Consider the following 25619-nt stretch of genomic DNA (forward strand, 5'->3'; position numbering starts at 1 on the left):
ACAAATATATTATGACAACTTTAAATGTTGTTATTACATCTAAAAGAAATCTCTTTTCATACTGGATTAAGGGTTGGTTGTTATGGTAGTTTTTGAAAACCGATATATTATAATTTCTAACGGTAAAATCAATGACGATTTTTGAAACCACTGTACACATAAATTGTGGCAGTTCAAGTTGTCATAATATTCAAAAATAATTATTTAGATAAAATTTTTTAGAGAATAAATTTCTAAGCAACTCAAGTTTTAAAGTTTAAAAAAAACATTAAACGAAATATTGCTATATGAAAAGTAGTTTAAAACAGTAGCGTCTAATAAAGAAACATTTTCATAAATGTTTAAAGCAAAGTTTATAAATAATGTTTTCTAGACAAAATTGTTTAAATGATTCAGAAAATCATAACTAGCGTTTAAAAGATAGTATCTCTCATTGAATCATTTAATATATGAGCAAAACAACCTAGCTTCTTCTAAAAACATCATCTGATAAGTGATCGTAAAACTCTTTAGCTTTTGAGAATACATCTTATATTTATATCATTTGATGAATACACATTTGTCTTACCAAACGATGCATTTATAATGAAATGACAAATAAAATGTCTTGAACACGCTATACTGCCTAATGTTTATCAATATTCAAAACATTTAATGCATGTACAAAAAAGTACTTCGATGGTGGTATATTTTGTTCTTGGTATTCGTGTAGAAAGATATGATCATAATCACGACACCCAAGAAAAAGATGTTGTAAGAGAAGAAGAAAATTCTGGAAATGTTTCCCTTGAATCCTTATGCTCAGTCACATCATACAAGCTCAATTTTGCTTAAGGCTATGAGAAAAAGCTCTGAACCATACAATGTAGACCGAAGTCAGATTTCACATCTAAAAGCTACAAGCTATCCTAAATTCAACTTTTTGTGTAACGATAATCTTAAGGATTATATCATCTGATGCTCTTTCAATAAATAAAAAAGGGACAACTTCATCGAAGAGGAGAAAAAAGGAGAAAAGGAGCAAGTACAAGAAATATGGTTGAACTACACTTTGTTGCTCATCAAGTTTACACTATCTAATGTTCTTTAGTCCAAAGGAACAACCTCACCAGTTATCATACTGCACTTCAATACACATATTCTCTCTAAAAGAGTTGCCTAAGTCTATAACTAAAAAAGATTTTAAATTGTATTATACTGAAAAAATATTCTTTCATTGAGAGCTTTTAATCTGTATCTTGTAAGAATCTTATCAAGGATTTGTTATAAATTCTGGAGAGAATTAAAACACTTGGGAGCACTCAAGATTGATTATGTCAACCAGAAGTGGGTTATACTCGAATGCCAAGAGTTACAGATAATACTCAACCAGGAGTGAGTTATAGTCGGATGCCAAAAGTTGTAGATATTACTCAACCAAGAGTGGGTAAACTCGGTCTAGACGTGTTGTCTAAGGATAGATCCAAGAGTGGTTAAACTCGAACTAGTCGTGTTGACTAGAGGACTAAGAGTGGTAATAATACTTGTTAACCAGGAGTGGTGAGAATACTTGATCAGATCCTAGAAAGGCAAAACGTGTGTAATGTGGAAAGATTAATGTAATCCTTTAAGAATTCTTAAAAGAGGATGAGACGATACTCAAATTTGAATGAACCAATATACAAATTGTGTCTTTTTGTTTTTCTTCTTTAAAAGCATTTATTAAGATTTCCTTAACATCGTATGAAGAGTATAAACTCAAAAGAAATTTCTTGCAAAAAGTTTTAAAAAATAGTATTCACTCTCTCTAGTGTTTTATTGTTTAAATCAATAATCATCATAATTTACAAAAACTTCTTTTTTGTAAGATCTTGTAAAGTCCTCTAGGTATTCAAAATTTTTTAAATTTTTCTTCAATTTAATTGTTGTTATGAAGAAAAATGAGAGTATCTTATAATTGAATTTCATTTTGTTTATGTTCATATTTTCTAGTAGATCATTATAAAATTCTTAAAATTAAGTTTCTATTTATTTTTTATTGATTTTGTTCCACGAGTCACAAATTTTTATTCCTAATTTTTTTTATGTTGCTTCATATTCAAATGAATCTAAAAATCTATTTTGAAAAAAGAATTATATCAAAAAGGGAATTTAGTTCATAAAAGCAAAGAAAGAAGAAGCAATTACAAGAGAAATAAAAAAAAACTTTCAAGTGCATTTGATTCCAATATTAAAAGCAACTAATGGAAACAATTATACAATTTTGATGCAAGATTTTACACTTGTCCTTTGATTTAAATTTGTGTCCAATAGTCACTTTAGAGTTTAATCAAATTAAATTTGAAATATAAATTACACTAATTCTAGTTCACAATTTTTGAGTCTTTTTTTTCACAATTATTGAACAACATCTTAGAATTAAATCAAATTAAATTTGAAATAAAAATAAAAATTATTTTAGGTCACAATTTTTGAGTAAATTTTGTTATAGATGCATTAACCGTCACATGAAATAGGTTAGGTGGATCAAATTACAATGAATCGTGGCCTTAAAACTACTATGATTTTTAAGTAGAAGAGTTACACCTTGACTATCAACTATAACTTTTAGTAAATGATTCAATAATTAGTATTAGAATCAAAGTCATCACTTTGATTCCTAGGATGTTCAGGAAGTAATTGTTGAAGGTTGCACATTTATCAACATGGCATAGGCTAGATGGATCGATCATAATCAAAGAGTTTGATTCCTAGTGAGATAATTGTTTAGTAGGAGATTTTTATATGATACATCATTTGTGTCATGAGTATGCAAAGAAAGTTAAATCACAATCGAATTGTAGCACTTGAGCTATTAGGTTCTAAAGTGGAATGATTTGTGTCTCAACTATTAATTATTATTGCTTAGTGGACATTTAATTTCTTATTTGTGTTTATTGAAATCCTTTGAAGTATTGCTTTATAATTATTTTCTTGGATTTTACTCTTTCTATTTGAACTTTTCTAGTTTTATTTTCTTGGCTTTTATTTTCTTGGTTTTTATTGCTCATAGATATGGTACCATGTTTCCTTTATATGCAAGAGTTCTCTTTACAAATTGATAAAACATACCAACTCGAAGTTGAATAATCTCATAAAAGGAGCTTAAAATTTGAGAACTAAACTAAAAGAAGAGTGAAATGTTTAGAGAGAATTGTGATTTCTAAAATTGAATTGTTGTACCAAAGCATTAGCAATATATTTAGCCATAGAAAATGTTGGTCACAAAAAACATTCAACTTTAAAATTTGTCATAGAAATTTTAATTTTCTTTCTAATAATTTTAATTTTCTTTCTAATAATTTTAATTTTCTTGTTTTAGGTTCCTTCATTTTAATTTCATTTTCATAACTTGTAATTTTTTGTTGGCACAACTGCTTCTAGAAGAAGGGTTAACAATAGCCTAAACTCTTTGTATAAAAGTCTAGAAGCAAACAGAAAACTAACACAACAAATTTTTATACAAGTTGACATATACTTATGGTCCATGTCTTATTATACCTTAAGCAAACTAGTTAAGAGGTTTCACTATTAAAAAAATATGAGAAACTAAGTACATAAACCAACTTAGAAACACATACACAAATACTCCTAATTCTCATGATTACACTAATAACTCGTAGTTTAAACCTTTTTAATTTTTTTCTAAAATTAAAAACTAACAACAAATAGAAATGCTTTCAAACAAATCATATTTATAAATCTCAAGGGTTAAAATTCATAGAGTGGGGAATTACAAAGTCTATTGCTTACCCACAATTAACACTATGATTTCAAAAAATTCAAAATATTTGTGCATTTAACTTGTATGTTCTTCATCTTCATTGACCTCATTATATAGGTTCTGAAAGATGACCATTGACGCTTTGCATTTGTTAATCATTGATCATGCCTAATCATTGAGTGAACATCAATATTTTCATCTTTATTGGATTAGACACTTGAAAAAAAAAAGATTTAATTTGATTTTTCCAAGCGTTCTATTATGATTAAGGAAACAATTCAAACGTATTTGAATATATGATAGTTAATTGTCATTAAACATAATTTTATAAACTCAGATTGTTTCTTTATAGAACAATGATTTAAACCATTGATGATAGAAACATCTTTAGTTATATATTTTATGGTAGTTAAAGAGCTTAGAGAAAGATATTTTACTTTTCAAATATAAAAAAAAAACATATCTGAAAAGACTTATTCAAATTTTCTTATAGATCTCAAAAGATAGAAACCAATTTTGTTGAACTGATAAAATTAACAGGTTGAAATCTGTTTTAATAGTGTAAAATGAGTTACTAAAAAAATTTCAATCAATTGATATTCAATTCAATATATTAAAATAATTTAAAATAATTTTTTAGTGGTTTTTATTGATTGACTCACAATTCAATAAGTTGAAACAAATGGAATTGATTTTCAACAAAAAAAATCAAGATTTTAACTTATTAAAAAAATTTAATATATTAAAATGTTTAAACTTGTATTTCCAATCAAGCTATAAACATTTCAACAATCAACTAAAATCCTTTAAGAACATTTTTAGCACATGAAATATCAGTATCAAGCATTACATACTCAGCAACATAACATAAATCTAAGAGTTATAACACGACACAAGATTAACTACAAGATTAGCTACTCAGCACATCAAACATCAAATCCATATGGTTGGAAGTATCAAATCAACTCAATCAAAGTTTGCTTGAATACAATCCTTATGCTCCTCTTCATCTGTTGATCATATTCTCTTTTATAAAGCATTATTTATATAAACTAAGGATATATTTCTTTTTCGTTGTCTTTGAAATATTACATAATATAAGTAATATATTCAAACTAACAATAAATATCAACATCACATTCTAAAGTTAAATATTGCATAAAATTTATTAACATACTAATTAATATTTTCTATAAACCTGTATTAATATATTTTTCTAAATCAAATAAAAATCCACAAATAGATAGCAAATTATTCTTACATAATTTTAAATGGATCATATTATATTAAAAATTAAAAATCAATTTACCTTAAACAAACAATAGGAAAACAAGATTCTAAATTTGATAACTTTTGGAATCCTTCCCATAAATTAAAATTAAACAATACAAGATGAAAATCTTATCGTTTAATCGCTTCTTATTTTCCGCTTTGAATCACATTGCTTAAGAGAAATCATGAATGCTTAACCATCCTCTCACTTTAATGTGTGTTAGGTCATTTGGAGAGACCTGTTTAAAAATAAAATTACGGACCCATACATATTATCGCCAATGTTCACTTGATGCTTGAAGAAAAAAGATTACTAATTTTGTTTCAACCATTTTTTGGCAAATTTTCGGTTTAATATTATTTTTTTGTTCTGATGGATTGTTTCTCTCACAAGTTTTTGTCCCTAACACACTTCCATTCTATAACGAATTTATTGTGAGAGTTGGTAGAAACAAGATAATTTCATGGCAAATATTTATTTGGCAATGCTCATTACAAGCTTCACAATTTTGTCACAAAATTTCCTATGGCCTTAAAATGAATTTAATGTCGCTACAGCATTCCCTTACAAATTAATGACTTTTTTTTAGTAATCTATAACTAAAATTTATATAGTATATAAGTGAAGAATAATTTTATTCTAATCGAATTAAGACAACCAATATACCATTGTTAAACATTAATTCTATAAGAAATATCAATATCGGTTTTATTCTTATCATTCACTCAAGTTCTAAAGGAGTTTATGTTAAAGAAAAAAAAATAGTGTGAATTTTATTGTAAAGAGTTAAAAGAAATATAAAAAATTGTCTTGAGTGATCCATTTCACTAACTGAAACAATTTTTTTATTTTTTAAAAATTCACAACATTAATCATCTATGCGCTCTAAAGAACTGGACGAACAATAGACAGAACATACATCACAAAGCTTGTTTTCAACAATATATAAAATTATAGAAAACTATTTCTGTTTGCTCTAAAACCAGGAAAAGAAAGTATATATAATTGTCAAGTAGATATACATATGGACTTCTCTAATCACATAGTAGATCTCTAATATTTGAACCACATATAAAGTATTACGAAAATGGTAAAAAGAAAAAGAAAAAAACCAAACAAGGAAGACACAATTTATAGCAGAAACATCTAACAGAAGCTTCCATTGCTGCCATGCAATTAACTTCATCTATTCATACTTGTGTTTGCTTTGAAACCTGTAACCAAAATTCAACAATCTTAATCACAAGACATATTATTATAGTTGTAGAGAGAAAGAAGTTGTGAGTGAGAAAGAATAGCCAAGTTGGAGATATATGTTAAATAACAGTTCTAACCACAAAGTAGCTTTCACCATGCTGCAAGCCCTGCATCAAGAAACCAAACTCATTGGTGGGAACTGAAATTCCAGAGGAATGAACTAACATTACATCTTCACCAAAAGCTGTTTTGATGTCCATTGGCCCCCTTGGAACTTCTGTTGGAACCCCATTGATGAACACTGTGATGAGTCCTGAAATTCCCCCAAATCCTATATCCCAAAAGCCATAAAACAAAATATTACTTTGTGCCAATTCCTAAAAGAAATTATAAATGGTAATGCCAATTCGTAAAATGCATAAAATTGATAATTACTTTGTGCAGTTAGAAAGAAAGAAAGAAAAACAAGAGCTGTAGTGAACAACGATACAGTAGCTACATAGATAGAGAAAAAAATGTACTGTTGTATGAATTACTGTATGCAGAATGTAACATATTAAAGAAATTAATTAATAACATAAGGAATAGTGAGCGCGACAAAAAAACAACTGAACGTTACTCATACATTAGCCATGATGTTTCTTTAGCAACAGAAAATTTAATGAAAGGTATGTCGTGTAATAAAGAACATGAAGAACATCATTGATTTAACCAAGTTTGAGGAAGGCAAATTGAAATGTCTAGGGTTTGGAAAGAAACCCAGGGGAAAAGGGACGAAGAAAGAAAAAGGGAGGAACAGAAACTGCAACACGAAAGCGACCTCATCATTTTCCGGGACGTACAATTTTCATGCAATTCAATCGAAGGAACTGTCAAATCATGATAAAGATGACCACTTTCTTTAATGGTCCCCCCACAAAACCTAATCAGGGAAAAAAAGAAGAGTTTTTTACATACGAAAAATGCAATAAACTAATAAAACACTTGAATAAAAGCTTAGAATCTAGCTTCAATTTTTTGTTTTTTGCCTAAACCTTGCTTAAAAAGTGGCTTTGTCGTGACAGGACCTCTCTGTTGAGGACTTATGCCGAGAAAACTTTGCACAAAATAACGAAAGAAGAGAAAAAAAAAAGAAACGAACTTTTGTTTATTTTTTTATCCTCAACTCAAAAGCACAATACAAACCCAACATAAAATAAAAATCACACGTTTGGATAAAGACCCTTTTAATTTCTTTTAATGCATTTTCACCCGATCTAATAAAAAAAATGAAAGAAATCAATCGGAGGAGAATGAAGAACACACGCACTGAAAGCTGCTAATGATCATTACCAGAGTGATAGTTCAAATTGGAAGCTTCAAGAGGGTACAAAACTGATGAAGATGATGCAGCCGAAGCATGATGGTCAATTCCAGGAAAACCCATTTGAGTAGACGGTGGGAAGAAATCATCGAAGCTTTCTTCAGCAGCACCACCACCACAGGAGGAAGAAGAAGAAGAAGAACGAGGTGGTATATAAGATGGGTTAAGGAAAGAGGAAGTGGCACAACCAAAACCCAAGTTTGCAACAAGAGCAGGGTTGTTTTGATGGTGGGGTTGAAATGGATTGGTACTTGCACCGCCACCCTGGTTAAGGGTGGCCTGAATCTGGCGTTGGCGGCGGCGAGAGCGAGAGCGGCGGTTTTGGAACCAGTAGAAGACGTTGGCATCACCGACGGTGCCAAATTTCTCAAGCAGCTTCCTTATTCTGACGGTTTCATCTTTTGGTGGGTTAACCATGCCGCTGTTGAAGATGGACTCGAGAATAAGGATTTGTTCTGGCTTGGGAGTCCATCTTGACCTGACGGGTTCGGTTCTCTCGGAGGCTTGTTGGTTTGGACTATTGGGTTGCTGTTGTTGTTGCTGCTTTTGCTGTTGTTGCTGCTGCTGCTCTTGCCCCTGATGATCTTCCATTCCAATGCACAAGAAATAAAGAAAAGAAAATGTCTGTGAAGCTGATGATGAAACCTAGGTAAAATAATATAAAGAGATATGTATAAAGTACATGGAATACAGTAACAGTGATTTTGGAGTTTGGAAGGTTTATATAAAGAGGTGGAGAATGTTCAACAGTTAAATTACTTCACTGCCCTTCATCTTCATTCTTTTCCCCCTTACTTTACCCTTACCATTATAACTCCACCGTTTTCTAGATGCCTACATGCTTCTCATCCCATTCCGTATCAAAATCATCAAACTCATAATAAATCTGCTTTTCCTTCATTTTCCTTTTTCTATATTTCGAACTCTCTAATCCTCTAACTTCATCTCTATATAACTACCTCCAGTTAACATTATTTTTTTCTTAGACAAATCAATGGAAAATAACCATTCAGTGTGAAATGCCGATGGTATTCATCAATCATTTAGCAAACTAAAGTAATGTACCCAAAATAAGCTTTATTTATTTATGAAAATAATATATTCAAAATAAATTTATTCTCTTATAGTTTTCAGTTCATTAAAAAGAATATGTACGTTGAGCACTTTAGCTTAAGATTTTTGGTTAAGATCTCTTTTATATGTACTCATGTTTCACTACTGATGTGTCTAATTATAATATCATTTTTATTCTAATAGGTTGTTGAGCCTGTAATTTTTTTGAGAATTAATGGATAATAAGCATTAGCATTCCTTATTACATTCTACGTGCCCCGAGGGAGAAGAAAGAAACACAAAAGGGTTTGTTTTTTAGATCTAAGGAATTAGATAATACAACTGTATCATAGGACTAAATAAAAATATCAAATACATTTATATATTACTTTACTTTTTTAATAACTAGTATATGAAAATGAAAGTCAGAATAACTAAGCTCGCTAACTAATAATTAATTATACACGACTACTAATCGAAATAATTTGTGTTTATTTATTTAATAACTAAGCCGTTAATACAATATTTGAAGACATATTTTTAAGGTTAAAAAAACACAATTGTCGTACAAAAAAGGTAACGAAGAATTCCTCAAAACTGTAGTCAAAGCGAAAATGCGTGACCAAGTATTAATCATAATTGTCGTCCTCTTTTTGAGGAAAAAATGGTAGTCACCATGTTTGAAAAGGTTGAATCATCCGTTTTTTAGTTTTCTTAACTTAATTTAGGTGTTAAAAACATGCGAATTTTTACAATTAGAAATTATTTCATTTTATTGAAATTTACATTAATGTGAAAGAAAAAAGAAAAAGAGAAAAAAAAAACTTGTATTTTAATAAGGTGTTTAATTATTAGGTGGTAACACGTAAAACTTGTATTCGTACAAAAGGCAGTTGTTTTTAATATTTTGAATGGTTACGTGTACTATGTAACTTTAGTAAAAGTGACACGGATAGAGGCATACGTCATAACATTATTCTTGCAATATTAATTAAAGAAATAAATTATTGAAATGAAATTGCAAGTATTTAAATATTAAGAAAAAATAGGTATCCAAACTCGTGGCATTGTCATGGCGATAACACATGTTGGAACCAGTTATGTTTATGCCAATAATTTTTCAAGAAAGATAATGGGTTGGAATCTCACTATTTATTTAAATTCGTTTCATCAGAAATTATAAGGAGACAACCAAATTTTGTTGTTCATAAATCAATCACAGCATCAATTTCATGTTAGCTCTGAGGACTTGGATTGTATTCCACAGTGTGTGTGTGTGTATATATATATATATATATATATATATATATATATATATATATATATACTTTTGTTCTAAATGAGCTACTTTCTCTAAAAACAATCCACTTTATAAATTTGAGGAATGTTGAGACAAAATTATTACAATGTTATAATTGTATTTCTTGAAATCGATCAACTTGAAGACTCTATAGGACACTCATTTTCTTTTCCCTATTTTTGTTCTTGCTTTATTACATTTCTTGTAAATTTATTATTTATTTTCTTTTATTTTCAATGGGGACTTTAAATTATCATCACGCGTTATTAATACTATTTTATTATGGTGTACTAATAGTTTTATATCATTTATAATTTGAGATATATCTTCTTTTTCAAGTTTCTGAAGTGTTTATAATGAAACTTTAAACATTAAAATAGACAACTGAAATAACAAATTCTAATAATATTAACTTAATGGAGTTAATGACGTTGAAACATTGTAAAAACCCTTTTCAAAATAAATAATATTAGATTATTGATCTTAATAATATTATCTTATCGTACTTAAAAGTTGAAACACGTTTCCACTACACATATATTTATAGTTGGTTAAGAAAAAACTATATAGGTTGTCCAACTTGACAATTACATTCACTAATACAAGAATGAACAGCATTTAAGAATGTATAAACGAGGAAAGTTAGAAGTTGGTGGGGAAGAGTGTGTTTGAACATGAAACGTAGATTTTACCAAATAAGAAAAAATAATGTGCATGTTTCTCAGAAACTTTTTGTCCTTGTTGATAAGATAACTCAGCAGCAGCAGCAGCACCTTATAGGTTTATTATTTTTTGGACCCCATAAGTTTTTGTCCTATATGCATCATAACCTGGGAATGCATGATTGATCTCACTGCTCGGGTGTGTTTGATTCCATTGGATTAACGCAAGCCACTAGGTTCTTTTCTATGTACCACTTGCTTGGATTTGAATAATAAAATTTACCAATCTCAAAGGTTGCAATATGGTGATAATGGTAAAAGAAGAGCACACATGCATGACAAGGTAGCTAGGATTTTCGCAAGCAAGTGCATGTGATCATATGCATGGAAACACGAGTCGCAGTAAAGAAGGAAAAAATAAAAGTTTATGCAAAAAAAAAGAGAAAAAAGAAAAGTAATAGAAAAAGGAGAACATTCCAAAGGGGTGGTGCAATAATTTATGAGTGGTGACGCTATGCAATCACAGTGGCTCTGTTTCTCAGCGCGCTGTGCTTGTAATAAACGAGACGAGGGTAAGGGGTGGTGAGGTTGGGTTAAAACTCGAACGCTTTCCTGCCATCTGTTTTTTTTCTGGGTAAATATTAGTTTAAATGTAATAAATATTGATAAATTTCATTTTTCATATAGTAAAAGAAATCTATTTTTTATTTAAAACTTTTAGTTATATTATTAAAAATAAACACGTGTTTAATTATTTTATTAATCCACCTTAAATAACATTATAATTTTTGTAGGAAGATAGTAATTATTTTTTATTATGCTAAAATCAAATATATCATTTATCTTATATTTTTAAGACAATTTTTTTTTATTTTATTGTTATAATGATTGTTTCTATTTGGTCTCATTATTTTGAATATTTTTAATTTGGTGTTGTTTTTATGGATAGATTTAATCATCAACTATATTACACAATCATTTGTTTTTTTTTTTAACATAAAATACAACTTAAACTTACAAAAATATCTAAAATATCAAATATTCATTTTTATCGAAATTGTTCATCTTGCACTTGTACTTATGCAAGTTGTGTATATAACACAGTTATCACATATTATGTAACATTCCAAAAATATAGTATAAACTATATTATAGATCTATTATAATTAATAATATATTAGATCAGTTATCCATGAGCTGTTAAAGTATTTTAACAATACAGTTATCCAAAATAACTATAAAATTAAAACTTTAAGAAAGTAGATACAAAACATATGAACAAACTGATCAGTTATACAATCCACGGTATAAACTGAATGGTTTACAAAATGTAAACACTAAAGTTGTTGACCGATCGGTCCTACTAGACTACAGGTTTAACATCTTCCAAAGCGTGCTCCACTGAACAATCATCGTCTTCTGCTCACATCCACATGATGATCATTGCAATAGAGAAAACGATCGAATCGGAAAACATAAGACAAGACATGAAAGTAGGGTGAGCTAGAGTAATTTAATTAATCCGATACAACATATAATTCAAACACATACAAGAGTAAGTAAAAGCCAATTACATAAATCATGCAACAACCAAACACACATTCTCAACAATGATCGAACACATAACTAATGCAATGACCGACCACTTTTACTCTGACTGTCCAGACTGTATGAATTGTGTAGCTACAACGTTTTTGCACCCGGATGGTGTAGTAGCTAGGATGCCCTCAACAGCTGCCACCGAGGTTAGTCCGTTATACATCGCCCAAGTTACACTTATGGACTAGGATCTCCTGCCATTCTCACACATGAGTTACTCCTCTCTATGTGAGAATGAGTAATCACAGAATATCAGGATAAACTCCAGCTTAGAAATACCCACATTCATACTCTACAAATCCCAATACCATTTCTGAGATATTCCTTCTTGGAACACTCGTTCATATCCATATAATACAATTCACATCATACCATAATGCCATCATACTTCTTCATTTATATAATTCCAAACGAATACTAAAAGAACACCACCCTTGAGAACGACCGAACAGAACGATCCACAAATCTTAATGAACAAGACCGGACGAAAAATCACTACCCATAAGATCATGACCGAGCGGTCACTTAAAGAATAAGACTCAAGCATGAGCCAAACACGATTTTAGGGTCGAACACTAAAACAACCAAATATTATTGCCTTAGACCGATCACTATTTGCTTTGGCTGAACACTATCGACTTAGGCCTAACACTTAGAATTTAGACCTAACACCAATACAGACCGAGTGCTAGTACAAGATTGAGCACTACTGAGATCGAGCGCTTAGTATAAGACTGAGTACTACTGAGATCAGTATGTGACCGAACGGTCAATAACAATTAAAACCTATATTAGACCGAATGTTGTTTACATTCAATTGTTATGTCTAGACCAACTGCTATATTCACCTAAATATCAATACCAGACAGATCGGTCATTAACTAAGGATCCTCAAAGTAAAACTCTTAAGAGACCGATCACCAATACAAACTGAATACTACCAAGAACGAGCGCTAACCTATTATGACTATTATTAAAAGATAATACCTACCCTAAAATTGCCGAGATCAAAACGAATACCTTTAAAATCGAACGTCAATACCACACTTAACCAAATTATCACTACGAAGGTGAATATTGTTTAAACCTGATACCAGACCGATCGTTCTATACCGATCGCTAGATTTTCTACAAAACTTGCAGAACCCATCAACCACCTCACATGTTTCGTTCAAACACAGAATATTTCATACAATTCAATCAAACATACAATTGTTCATATATGCAACCGCTCAAACATAGATTCCAAACACAAACACAGAAAATGTAATTAAATTACTAGCTTCCCTTACCTCGAAACCTAGAAAACTTCTATGCTTCCACAGTATTGCCTACACTGTCAGTAACTTCTATAACCTCCAACAACTGCTGATTGGTGAAAATGAATCAATCATAGATCCAAAGACAGAAGATAGATTCAGAGGGAGAGTTTGATGAATACATGCAAGCTGAACAGTGCTTGCATGTAACAGAAAATACATAAATCCTAAAAGGACAAAGGGGTTTAACTTACCAACTCCAAAACAACAGCTTGATCGGCTTAAAAGAGAGAGCTTGACACCAAGAATACTTAGGCATTGCCTGAATGATGATCGGAAAAAGGAAAAGGTAAGAATTTGTAGAGAGAAGGAGAAGAAGTTTAGAGAGTAGGAGGAGAAAAGTTGAAACTCAGTGCAGGAAAGTGGCACGAAAATCTGAAAATTTGATTTATATACCACCGTCAAAAACCGATCGATCACTCTGCTGCCCACACCTGTCTTCCACTTTCTGAATTTCAAAATCCTTGCACCTACACCTGGCTTCCACTCATACTGAATTTAAGGGTCTTGACATATTACATCCCAATAACACATACAATTTATTACAATAATAAATTGAAAATAAATTATTATCTTTTATATATATATATATATATATATATATATATATTGAAGTACTTAGGATACTTTAACATGTATGTAAAAAGGTGTGTACAAAGTTCTCTCATTATATATAATTTATTTTTGGACCTGTAAAAACATGATTCAAATATCCTTATCTAAAATCATCCAATATAGGCTTTGAATATTCAAGTACTCATTATAAATAGAGATAGTAACCATTTATCCTTAAAATATTTTCTAAGTCTATTTCTCTAATTAATATGACTATTCTGCTTTCTAAATTTGTACACCAATATGTCCTTAATACATAGAGATTGGTTATAAAAAGTTGGAGTTGAGGCTTCTCCCATTTGAACCATTGTCTCCTTAAAAAAAATCATTCTCATTTATCCTCTTCCTATTTACCACATTCACCAATAGTTCTTTCTTTTTCATTAGAATTTGCATCTTGGGTATGAATCTTTACGCTTTCCTTCACCAGTCCATACATCTTCCTACAATTTTATTGTAGTTTAGGGCCTACTCTTCGAGTCACACTCTCCCCAAACTAAGTATTCTCTTCACCCGATCCACACACTTTTCGAAGACCGTTCCGCCATTGTGATTTCCTTTTTCCACACTTTCAATCATCCCAACTCCTCCTTGATCCATATTTTGAATCTAATTCATACTTGAATTCAACAAACCAAAATGCATAAGCTCAAATTGAAAAATTAGAACAAGCAGAAGAAGTTATTTGTATAGAGCCATGCGAATGAACTTTAGACGCTAAACTTAGAACGCTTCACCAAAAGCATGAAAGTTATTTGATCCATGCCACTTGGACTCCTCCAAGATAAGTGAATAAGTCACCACTTGAACTACCTTTTTCAAAATAAGACTCTCAATCAAAGAACACTCAGCTTCCAAAATGATAGAGTTTAATTACTCATCAACCAAGTCTAATTTACAATGGAAACAACCCTTTTATTTAGAGAAAGTAAACTGCATTAAGAGAAAATAAAAAAGCAAATAATTCTAGATTACAATCCTTAAACATGCACCACTAATCATAGTGTCAGATATGAAATGAGGAAAACATGTGCATGCTGATGTTGTGACTCCCTTCTAGAATTTTGAATGATTTGCAATCCACGTAACTAATCAATTTACAGCCCCACTCAAAACAACGTTGATTGCCTCATAGCTCCACTAAGCACTTCTTCTTTATTATTTTTCTATAGAAAAGAGACTCATAATTTTGCACTCATGATATGCTTCATAGGGAGAAGATATCATGTAGCTCCTCTTGCTTGTCATGTATGAGATTTTCGTGTTTTTGGCAAGATATTCACTTTTTAACATAATCAGCACAACCTTCTTCCATAGTTGTTCAGAAGTATTTAGATCGTGGGATTCGTGCTGCCATGGTTCTCGCCATAGAGTGGTACCCACAAATACCCTTATGTGTCTCGCAAAATTAGGTATTCAACTTGCTCTAAAGTACATTTCAATAAAGGTCGACTATAGCCTTTTCTAAGCAAATCACCCCCCACTAGTGTATAGCGAGCGACTTTCTTTATCCAACCTTTATCCTCTCCTTTAGGTATCCCTTCATTCTTTAGGTAGTGAATATAGGGTGTTATCCATGTTACTTCCCCAATGTTGACCTGCATACACTTGTTCATTATGTTAATAGATAGTGACAATAATACTTGTTGTAGTAAAGACTTGTATAGTACCTTCTTCTTAGTGTTCATCAGCTTAGAGAGGACATTGACTTTCATATTGTATCATCTAGATATATGATCAAGCTTAACTTCCATAAAGGTTCTGATCATGTTTCTGACGAGACAATAATATTGTAGCATGAGTGCAAACTTCACATGATAATCTCTCATCAGATGACCAACAATATGTTGGGAATCTATCGGGCATATGATTCTACATCTTTGGCCAGGGTGAGACCAACTATGATAGCTTTATACTCGGCAGGTTGTTCGATGTCTTAAAGTCGAAATGTGACTTCTCTATTAGGACATCATTTGATCCTTCGTGGACTATGTTGGCTCCTACTCCTTTTGGATTGAAAGAGTCGTCTACGTACAAGGTCCACCACTCGTCGTTAAGTACATGGTCATGGTGTAAATCATAAGTATAATATGTTAAACATTAAGCCTTTATAGGACCCCTCAATTCATACCAGATAGAGAATTATGATAACTCCACAAATTACAACAACATTCTTTCAGTGAGATTCGATTTCTATAAAATTTTCTAACTTAGGTAGTCAGTTTTAACCACAACAAGCTGGCTTTAGAAGTAAGGTTGCAATCTTCTCGTTGTAGTGACAAGGGAGAGAGCCATTTTTTCCACTATTTGGTATATGCATCGTCTTGAAGGGCTTTGCTTATGAAGTAGATTGGTTTATGTTCATTACTAATTTCTTGCACAAGGGTGGCACTAATGACATCCTCAATGGCTGTTATGTAGACTAAGAGGGGTTGGGTAGTATCTAGTTTACACAAGGTGGGTGGGGATGTCAACACCTACTAAAGTTGCTTGAACTTCTCTTGACATTGATCATTCCAGATAAATATGGCAGTCTTCTTCAGCAGTTTTAACATTGGGTGAGTTTTGTCCTCTAACCGAGGAAGGAACTGAGAAATAGTTGTTAACCTTCCAATGAGTTGTTGCACCTCCTTAAAATTCTTAGGGCTTCTCATGTCAATTACTACTTGGCTTTTTTTAGGGTTCGCCTCTATTCTTTGTGTGTGAGCATGAATCTCAAGAACTTGCCCCTAATTACCCTAAACACACAATTTCTAGGTTTAATTGCAAGTTATATTACTATAGGGCTGCGAATACTTTGGACAGGTTTGTTGGAAGATGAGTCAAGGTTAGGGACTTTACCACCTATTATATATGTATACCTCAACGCTCTTACTGAGTAGATCTTTGAGTACTTTGTCCATGAGCCTTTTGTATGTAGCTCTAGTATTTTTCCAGCCAAAAGGAATGACTTCATAGTAGTAATTGGCCTCTTTTGTAATGAAGATGATCTTCAGCTTGTTGCCTCAATCATGGGAATCTAGTTGTAACCTAAATAGGTGTCAAGGAAGCTTAAAACGTTATGGTTGACTACTTCATCCATCAATCGGTCAATACTTTATAGGGGATAGGCATCTTTGAGCATGCCTTGTTAAAATCATTAGTCCACGCACATATATCATTTCTTTTTGGCCTTCTTCACTAAAACAACATCGACTAACCATGTTGTGTACCATGCCTCCTTGTTGAACCTTGCTTATAACAACTTCTTTGCCTCAGTCTTAGTAGCCAACCTTCTCTCTTCACCTAACTTCCTTTTCTTCTACGAAACTGGCTTGGCCCCACTAAATATGGATAACTTGTGGGAGGCTACCCTTGGGTCAACCCTTGGGAAGTCGGCTACTGTTCATGAGAACAGGTTGGCATTGTCATATAGGACTTTTCCTATTATATTTTCTCATTCTTCTCCCACTGCTACCCCTATCTTCAAACCTCAGTGTTATTGTAGGGAAAACATTTTTCTTTCTCTCACAGGCTTTATCCTTGTATTGTTTCCTATTCTATGTTCAAGGTCATCTCCTTCTATAACTATGTTAACTGCTCTTACTCATCCAACATTGTTAGTACTGAATGAGAGAGCTAGGAGTCAAGGCTTGCAATGTACCACTCTAGGGTTGTCTTCTGTTCATAGTGGACCGTGATAATGTCGTTAAACAAGGATAGAAACTTTATAGCAAGATGAAGGATGGACACCACAACACCTAACAAGTTAAGTGATGGGAGACCCAAAAAGATTTTATAGGACGTGCTTACATCTATGACCAGGTACCAGATTGATATGGTCTTGGTTAAAATTCCTTCACCAAAAGTGGTATGAAGGTCAATGCAACCTCCGGTAGACAACCTTTCTCTAGAAAAGCCATATATGAGTTCATAATAAGGGATCATTGCTACCTCTAGCAACTCCAACTTCTTGTACGTCTTTAATAGAGTATATCTACTAAAGTACCTTGGTCGGCTAGAAACTTCATGATAGTGAAGTTCTCCGCTTCTACCATTATGACCACTGGGTCATCTTAATCCGAATCTACCCCTTGAAAGTTTGTGTCCTCAACATGATAGGTGACATCTTCTTTTGTCGAGAGTTCTAGGATATTGTGTTCACTTATTGTACTCCACTTAGATGTCTCTTTCTGGCCGAGGACGAGGATTTTCCTCCCGTGAACCTTCTAGATATAGTGTTTATTGTACACTTGAAAGGTGGCCTAGCATTGAAACCATTTTCATCGCGATGGGTTAACTCCTCTATCTTCTCTTCCTTCGCACTATCTCTCCTATTGTCTCTTCGGTTGTCACACTTTCGTATACAGAATGCAAACTTCCTTCATCATCGCAGCTTAAAAACTGCTTCAAGTGTTAGACCCGGATTAACTCTTCGACCTTAACTCTTCAATGGTACTTGTAGTATTTGTCCATGTCAACGTTTGACAAGTTTTAATATTTCCTGGGCGATGATATGGCTCTAATGCTTCTTGTAGAACGCATGACCTAAGGGCGTTTAAGGGCATGTAATATGAGAAGCTAGCAAGTCGGGGCTCCCTTTGACTAGAGTTTCCATTTTGATATGAGTCTCGTTCGACACCTTTCCTCTCAGCTAGCATAGTCTCAACTCTTATCTTGTTTCAATAGCCTCTTACTTCCTCCAACCACATAAAGTTGGCAGCCCACTGCCTCAGCTTATCCATACTTATAGGCAACGTCATACACAAAATGTCTGCAAAACGACCAACCTCAGTGTCGTGATCATATAGTGGGAAACCTTTCGATAACGGTTCATAGAGATTCTCATTTTCCATGACTAACGTTGAGGAGTGCGAGGGAGGTAAGGTGATGACGACGACTCATGACGAACTATGTTGTAAAGGACAACGCAAGCGTGTCAAAATAGTCAATAGAATATGGGGGAAGGCAAGTGAACCACTTCAGGGTTGCCCCTTGTAGAGTGGTGGCAAAATATTTACGCATGATAGCATCGTCAATCGAATACATTGTCTTGAGTGGAATAGACGACAATGTGCTCATCTAGGTTAATGCTACCATCATACTAGTCCAAGGTAAGAGGTTTCCACTCCTCAAGAAGGGGGTTATGAGTGATGCCGCTTGTGAAGGGATGTCGATGACCCCTCCTAATGTTGAGGAGTTGTGTGTCTTGGAGTATGATTGTACTCACTTTCTTCTTCATTCCCATGGAAAAGAGTGGTACGAGGCAAAGTTTTCTACACTAACATTGTGTTATCAAGTGTTTCTTTCTCCTTTTCCTTAACAATCATTCCTTCAGCCTCAATCCCCCTTTTCAGCCTAGCATTCTCCTACCTTAGGGTGTCCATCTCCTCGACACTTATTTTCTTAAATTTAGTTAATTCATATTGCATCTTCACCTATAAGGGTCCAACCTCTCTTTCTCCAACTATCCTACTTCCTATGGACACCATAAATTCTTTCTTCACATAATACAAGTTAACACCACGATGGGCGCTAATTGTTCTTATAGAGCCAAGTGTGTATCTTGCAAAATACTTATTGGCCTTTGAATTATCGTTGCTAACCATGGGCCATGGTGATTAAGTGTTGATGTCGTATTGGCCGAATAGGGATGGATTGAGTATACGTCGACTTAATCCGACATGTATTCATCTAGAAACAAATTCTATATTAGAGGCGAATTCTATACTAATATGATTGAGAAGTACTCAATCATATACAATACAATATACTTGTTGGATGAATCATAATATTATGAACCATGAATACAATATTCATATTATATAAACTATTACTACTTTGGAATTTGAATCATTTTACAAAGTGAAGATTAGTGTTTTTTTTTTAGAACTTTTGGTCTTTATATTTTAATTTTCTAAGAAACAGATCTTCTTCAATTCATTTATTTTTCTTTATTATAGGTAGGTCAAAGTTTTTTGCATATCTAATTTTTTCCACATTTTTTATTTTGTCAATTGGTTACTGAAATTTGTCAAAAACTATCATGGCATAATGTTAGTATTCTATCTTTCGATAAAAGAGCTTAGATCCAACATTTCCATTGTTAGTTTCTTAATTTTGCTTAGAGGGTTACTCCCTACACCACCCCACTTTGCTCCCTGCACCACCACATTTTTTTAAAATTCCAAAACTATTCTTTATATTTTAAAATATCCTACACCCCACCTTTTTTCTTCAACGGATGTCAACTTTCGTTGAAGAAAAAATTCTTCCACAGACGTGCCACATCCGTTAACAGATGTGGCGACATCCGTTGCCTTTTTTAATTTTTAGTTTTTTTATTTTTTTTGTTTTAAATTAATATATAAATATTATTTAATTATTTTAAAATTATTACTTAATTATTTATAAATTAATTTTATTTTATTTAATAAAATAATTATTATTAATTTTAATTTATCTATTATTATTTAAATAATAATTAAAAAATTTATTATAAATATATTAAAACGGGAGGCGACATTTGTTGTTTTTTTGTTTTTTAATTTAGCTTTTTTATTTTTTTTGTTTTAAATTAATATATAAATATAATTTAATTATTTTAAAATTATTACTTAATTAATTATAAATTAATTTTATTTTATTTAATAAAATAATTATTATTAATTTTAATTTATGTATTATTATTTAAATAATAATTAAATTTTTTTTTATAAATATATGAAAACGGATGTGTTAACGGATGTGACGACATCCGTTGCCTTTTTTTGTTTTTTAGTTTTTAGTTTTTTAATATTTTATATTTTAAATTAATATATAAATATTATTTAATTTTTTAAAAATTATTATTTAATTATTTATAAATTAATTTTATTTTATTTAAAAAAATAATTATTATTATTTTAATTTATATATTATTATTTAAATAATAAATAAAAAACATTTTAAAAATCTATTAAACGGATGTGGTACATCCGTTAACGGATGTGATCACATCCGTTGAAGTTGTTTTTTTTAAAATAAAAATAATAAACTAAAATATAAAATATGTAAATGGATGTTACGGATATCAACATCCGTAGAAGGTGAAACGGATGTTGACATCCGTTTTATAGAAGGGCAAATAAAGTATGGGGAGGTGAAGGGAGGTGGAGGGAGCAACTCTCTTTTGCTTAACCTCTCCAAAAAGACATTTCTCAAGGCAAACTGATAGCAAGCCCAAATCAACAAGGTCCATCAGAAAAAAATAAAAACCCACATGGCTTAAAAATTACATCTAGATATTAGCTATCAAAGTGTTGCACTAGAATACTTTTTGTTAGAAGAGACAGTTGTCCTTCTAGGATTGACTCTCACAAATAATTTTAGTCTTTATAAGACCAAATCTATGTAACCATAAAGGAGAAAAAAAATTGAATTTTTGTTAGTTCTTTCTCTTTTCCATCTCCCAAAATAAAATTTGTTTGGTGCCTTATTTATTGATGCAACAGCAAATGTTAAAGCAGTGATTGAAGCACACTACAATTTGGTTGATCTGTTCAAACAGTGGAGGAATTATGGAGGAATAAGCACTGTTGTTGATTTGGTGAAAGCAATTGGTACAGTGCATTAAATTAGCAAATAGAACTCATTTGAATAAAAGAATTAAAACAGTGACAACACTAAGCTGGTGCAAGCACGAGTGATTGAAGGTGTCAGACTGTATTATTTTTGGAATAGGAATTCGTAGCAATTGAAATTAGAGGAACAGAACATTTGCGAAACAATTGGCGCATTAAAGATGACGTAGTTGGGTAATTGATTTTGTGACTGAAGCGGTGCTGAGCTGAAACTTTTTTGCAAGCTTCAATTTAGGTCAGTGAAGAATTGCAAATTAGAGTTTGTTAGACTACCATAAATATATATATATATATATATATATATATATATATATATATATATATATATATATATATATATATGGGTTGATTAACTTATATAATTTTTTTAATTTGTATATTTTAATAAAGTGTATAAAATTTGAGTAGACAATAACAAATGCTTCACACCTAAGAATATTTTAATAATTTTTATTTTTAATTTAAAATAAATAAATAAATCATAAATACTCATATAATCTTAATTCACATTTTTCATTTGTTTAATTTCTTTCACTTTATTTTCATTTTTTTTATCCACATATAACAACTTGTGACATCGTAATTTATTATTTTACTATTTGTTTATTTATTTGTTACTTTAATAATAAAATAATTAATAATATTGATGTTGATTTTTATTAGAGGGTTGTATTATATTTTTTTCGCTTATGATTATTATTAGAAATTTTATTTTAAAATTTTACAAGCCATAGTTTATCTTCAGAGAGGTTATATATATATATATATATATATATATATATAAAAGACTTTTAACAAAAAATTTAAAACGGAAAAGGCAAATAAATTTCTTTTATGCAATGTTAATGTAAATTATTTTATACTGCCTAAGTAAAGATAATATTACATACAATAAATTTATTATATATGTCATTTTATGAAAATTTTTAATATAAAATGAATGTGCTAATACTATCATATACTAAACGAAATATGACACTTATAAAGAATATTAATGTATAAAGAAGTACTACAATGGGCCGGATCAGAATATGTAGCCCAATGCAGTACCGCCCATATTATCTGATGGGTGTTACTCTCTCCACCACCACTCTATACTTTCTTCACCTCCTCACATTATTTTAAATACAATTATATCCTTAAGTTAAAAAGATTTTTACTTTTATCCTATTTTAAATAATTTGAAATCCTAATTTTACTTTCCCAGCACCCACCCATGGAACTCTCTTCCCCTTTCCCCATCTCTGTTTCACCTCCCCACCTCCCGCACTTCCATTCATTTTTCTTCCTAGTTTTTTTTTTGTTTGAAAGCTTCCATTGTCACCGTGGTGTGAAGGAGCGTCGCCGCCGTGGTGTGGAAGAACATCGAGGAGCGTCCAGAGCATCAACCAGCATGAGGAAGTATACATCAATGGAGGTGACATCCTTCAACGGACGACATCCGTTTTACCTTAAACGGATGTTGACATCCGTTGAAGGTTTATTCGAATACACACCTGGAGGAAGCACGACACGCACTGCACCACTCCACGCACTGCACCATGAGAGTGACACTGCACCACGAGAGCGACACTGCACCACGAGAGGGAGACTGCTTGATAATTCTTTCCATCACCACCAACCTTTGCAACTTGTAGTATCTCACAACGACAAAAGAAAGAGAGGAAGAAATATAATGTTAAAATGAAAGAAAAATATTTTACTCATGTACGGGACTAGAATATGTTATTAGTGAAATAGGTTGTGAATGGATAAAATTAAAAAATAATAACCCTAAAAATAAAATTTTACTGAGGGGCAAAATAGTAAAGGAAAGGTGGAGGGAGAAAGGTGTGGTGATGGAGGGAGCAACACCCTTATCTGATGGAGGCTTATGGCTCAAATTTTAGGGGTTTCTCTTCCTACATCCTTTGTTTCTTTCTGCACCCTCGTAAAATCTGTAATCCCCAAACTACGCCTCATTAAAATTACAAAAAAAAAACCTTGTAACTCTTTTTTTCAAAGGGTGTTGCTCCCTCCATCACCACAACTCTCTTCTTCCACCTCCCCAATTTTTTTTAATTCCAATTATATTCTCAGGTTAAAATTTTTTACTTTTATTTACTTTTACTATTTTAATATTTTAATTTATTTAAAACCTCTGATTTACTCCTACACCTCTTCCATTTCCGTTTACCAATCTCTCTTCCGTCAAGCCTCTTCTCCTTCCATTTCCGTTTACCATTCTCTCTTCCGTCAAGCTTTCACTTCTACTCCTCCCTTTCTTTCTTCTTCATTTTCAGGAGGCCCTTTCTTTCTTTTTCATTTTCCGGAGGACCGTTTGTGGAGTAGCCGTTGGGCGGAGGAGGCCGTTCATCTGGGTGGAGGAGCGGATCTGCGGCGTCCAGGTTTGTTTTCCGTTTACGCTGGTGCTTTCTGCTTTGTCGCGCTGAACAGTGTCCACGAAAGGCCAAAACGGATGTGGGACATCCGTTTGCCTTCGACGAATGTCCGACTTCCGTCGACTCCCTCTCTTCCCACATCCTTCTCTCACTCTCTTCCCACATCTTTTTGAGATCCGTTTGGTGTCGTTGGAGAGCCGTTGGTGGTGCGGTGGTGTGGGTGTTCCTGTTGCGGTGGTGTGGAGGTGGTGGTAGGCGGTGGTTCGTGGGCGGTGCGTTAGTGGGTGGAGAAAGCTGCTAGAGGTTAGTTTTCTTATTCTGGTATTTTGCTGTTCCGTTTCTGTGGAGGGGATGACCGGAGCGCCAGAACGGATGTCGCACATCCGTTTGGCACTTAAACAGATGTCGACGGATCATCACCTCCGTTGAAGGATTGACATCCGCACCTGAGACGAAGCTCCTCCTGCTGCTCCGATAACCACCACCACCTTAAACGTTCCAGCACAACCCACCACCGCGGTTCCTTGCCAGCCAACGTTCCAGCACAACCCACCACCACACCGACTCACACCACGCACACTTACCCCACCACCACAATCTAGCTCGGAAGGAGAAGAAGAAAAGCATGAATGATTTTCGTGTGCACAGTTTACTGGTCTGTGGGGGTGCATTTGTTATAAAGGAGAGAAGAATACTAATTAATGAAAGTAGATTAATGTTGTTGGTAAAAATTTACTGCGGGGCAATTTGGTCATGGGGAGGTGCAGGGAGTATTGAGTGGAGGTGGAGGGAGCATCTCTCTTTTTCAAATATTGTTTAGATTAAGTGTTTAGAAAGATATTTCAAAAAATGTCTTAAGAAATACATACTTGAGTAAGTATAAAAAAATGCATTTCAAATTAGGTGTTCTTGAACGTATTTTAGGATTCAAAAATATATTTTGAAATACTAAATCTGAAAAATACTTTTATATTCTAGATTACATATTTTGGAAAATATTTCTAAATTTGGAAATATTTTCGACAGCTCGTTTCATTTCAGAAAAATATTTTTATATACTGTGTTTTGGAAAACAATATTCAGATTTGAAAATACCTTCTCTGGAACGCCCAATTTGAAATACAAAATTATTTTTTTGAATGAATATTTTGAAAAGAATTTCTAAATTTGTAAATAACTTTGGGAACACTCAATATAGAATGTGTTATTTTATACGTTTCATATTAGTATTTCATGCATTTGAAAGTATTTTAAAAAGATCAATTTTAGAATATAAAAATATTTTTTGGGATTAAATGTGTTAAGTAGATTTAAGCCTAACTCAATCCCATAAAACCGACTTTTAAGGTGAGATTTTGCACCCACTTATATATTATAAATTGACATCATCTCTAGTCGATGTGAGATTTTCAACACAGTCCCCTCATGCTGAGGTATATACATCTTGAACGTGAGACTAGACATTAATGGGTAGTCTGATAGTAGCCCGATAGCGGGTGGAATAATATGTCCAC

The 25619-nt window shown here is 32.2% G+C and overlaps 1 protein-coding gene across 3 annotated transcripts; it reads right to left on the reverse strand.

Annotated features, from left to right (window-relative positions):
- Positions 1-5985: 5985 nt before the first annotated feature.
- Positions 5986-8272, reverse strand: LOC108345220 (WUSCHEL-related homeobox 11). Of its 3 annotated transcripts, none has more exons than XM_052867129.1 (4): positions 7545-8266; positions 6451-6543; positions 6350-6379; positions 5986-6229 (listed from the first exon to the last, which is right to left on the reverse strand). In XM_052867129.1, exons 1-3 carry the CDS (start codon positions 8164-8166, stop codon positions 6363-6365), a joined length of 732 nt encoding a protein of 243 aa, XP_052723089.1. In that variant the 5' UTR covers positions 8167-8266; the 3' UTR covers positions 5986-6229; positions 6350-6362. The 3 variants fall into 3 exon arrangements, with proteins under 3 accessions (XP_052723089.1, XP_017439291.1, XP_017439290.1); XM_017583802.2 differs by having other exon boundaries at positions 6443-6543; XM_017583801.2 differs by having other exon boundaries at positions 6350-6543; positions 7545-8272.
- Between the last annotated feature and the right edge of the window lie 17347 nt (positions 8273-25619).

This window comes from Vigna angularis, chromosome 8 (genome assembly GCF_016808095.1).
Source record: "Vigna angularis cultivar LongXiaoDou No.4 chromosome 8, ASM1680809v1, whole genome shotgun sequence".
Classification (NCBI taxonomy): Eukaryota; Viridiplantae; Streptophyta; class Magnoliopsida; order Fabales; family Fabaceae; genus Vigna; species Vigna angularis.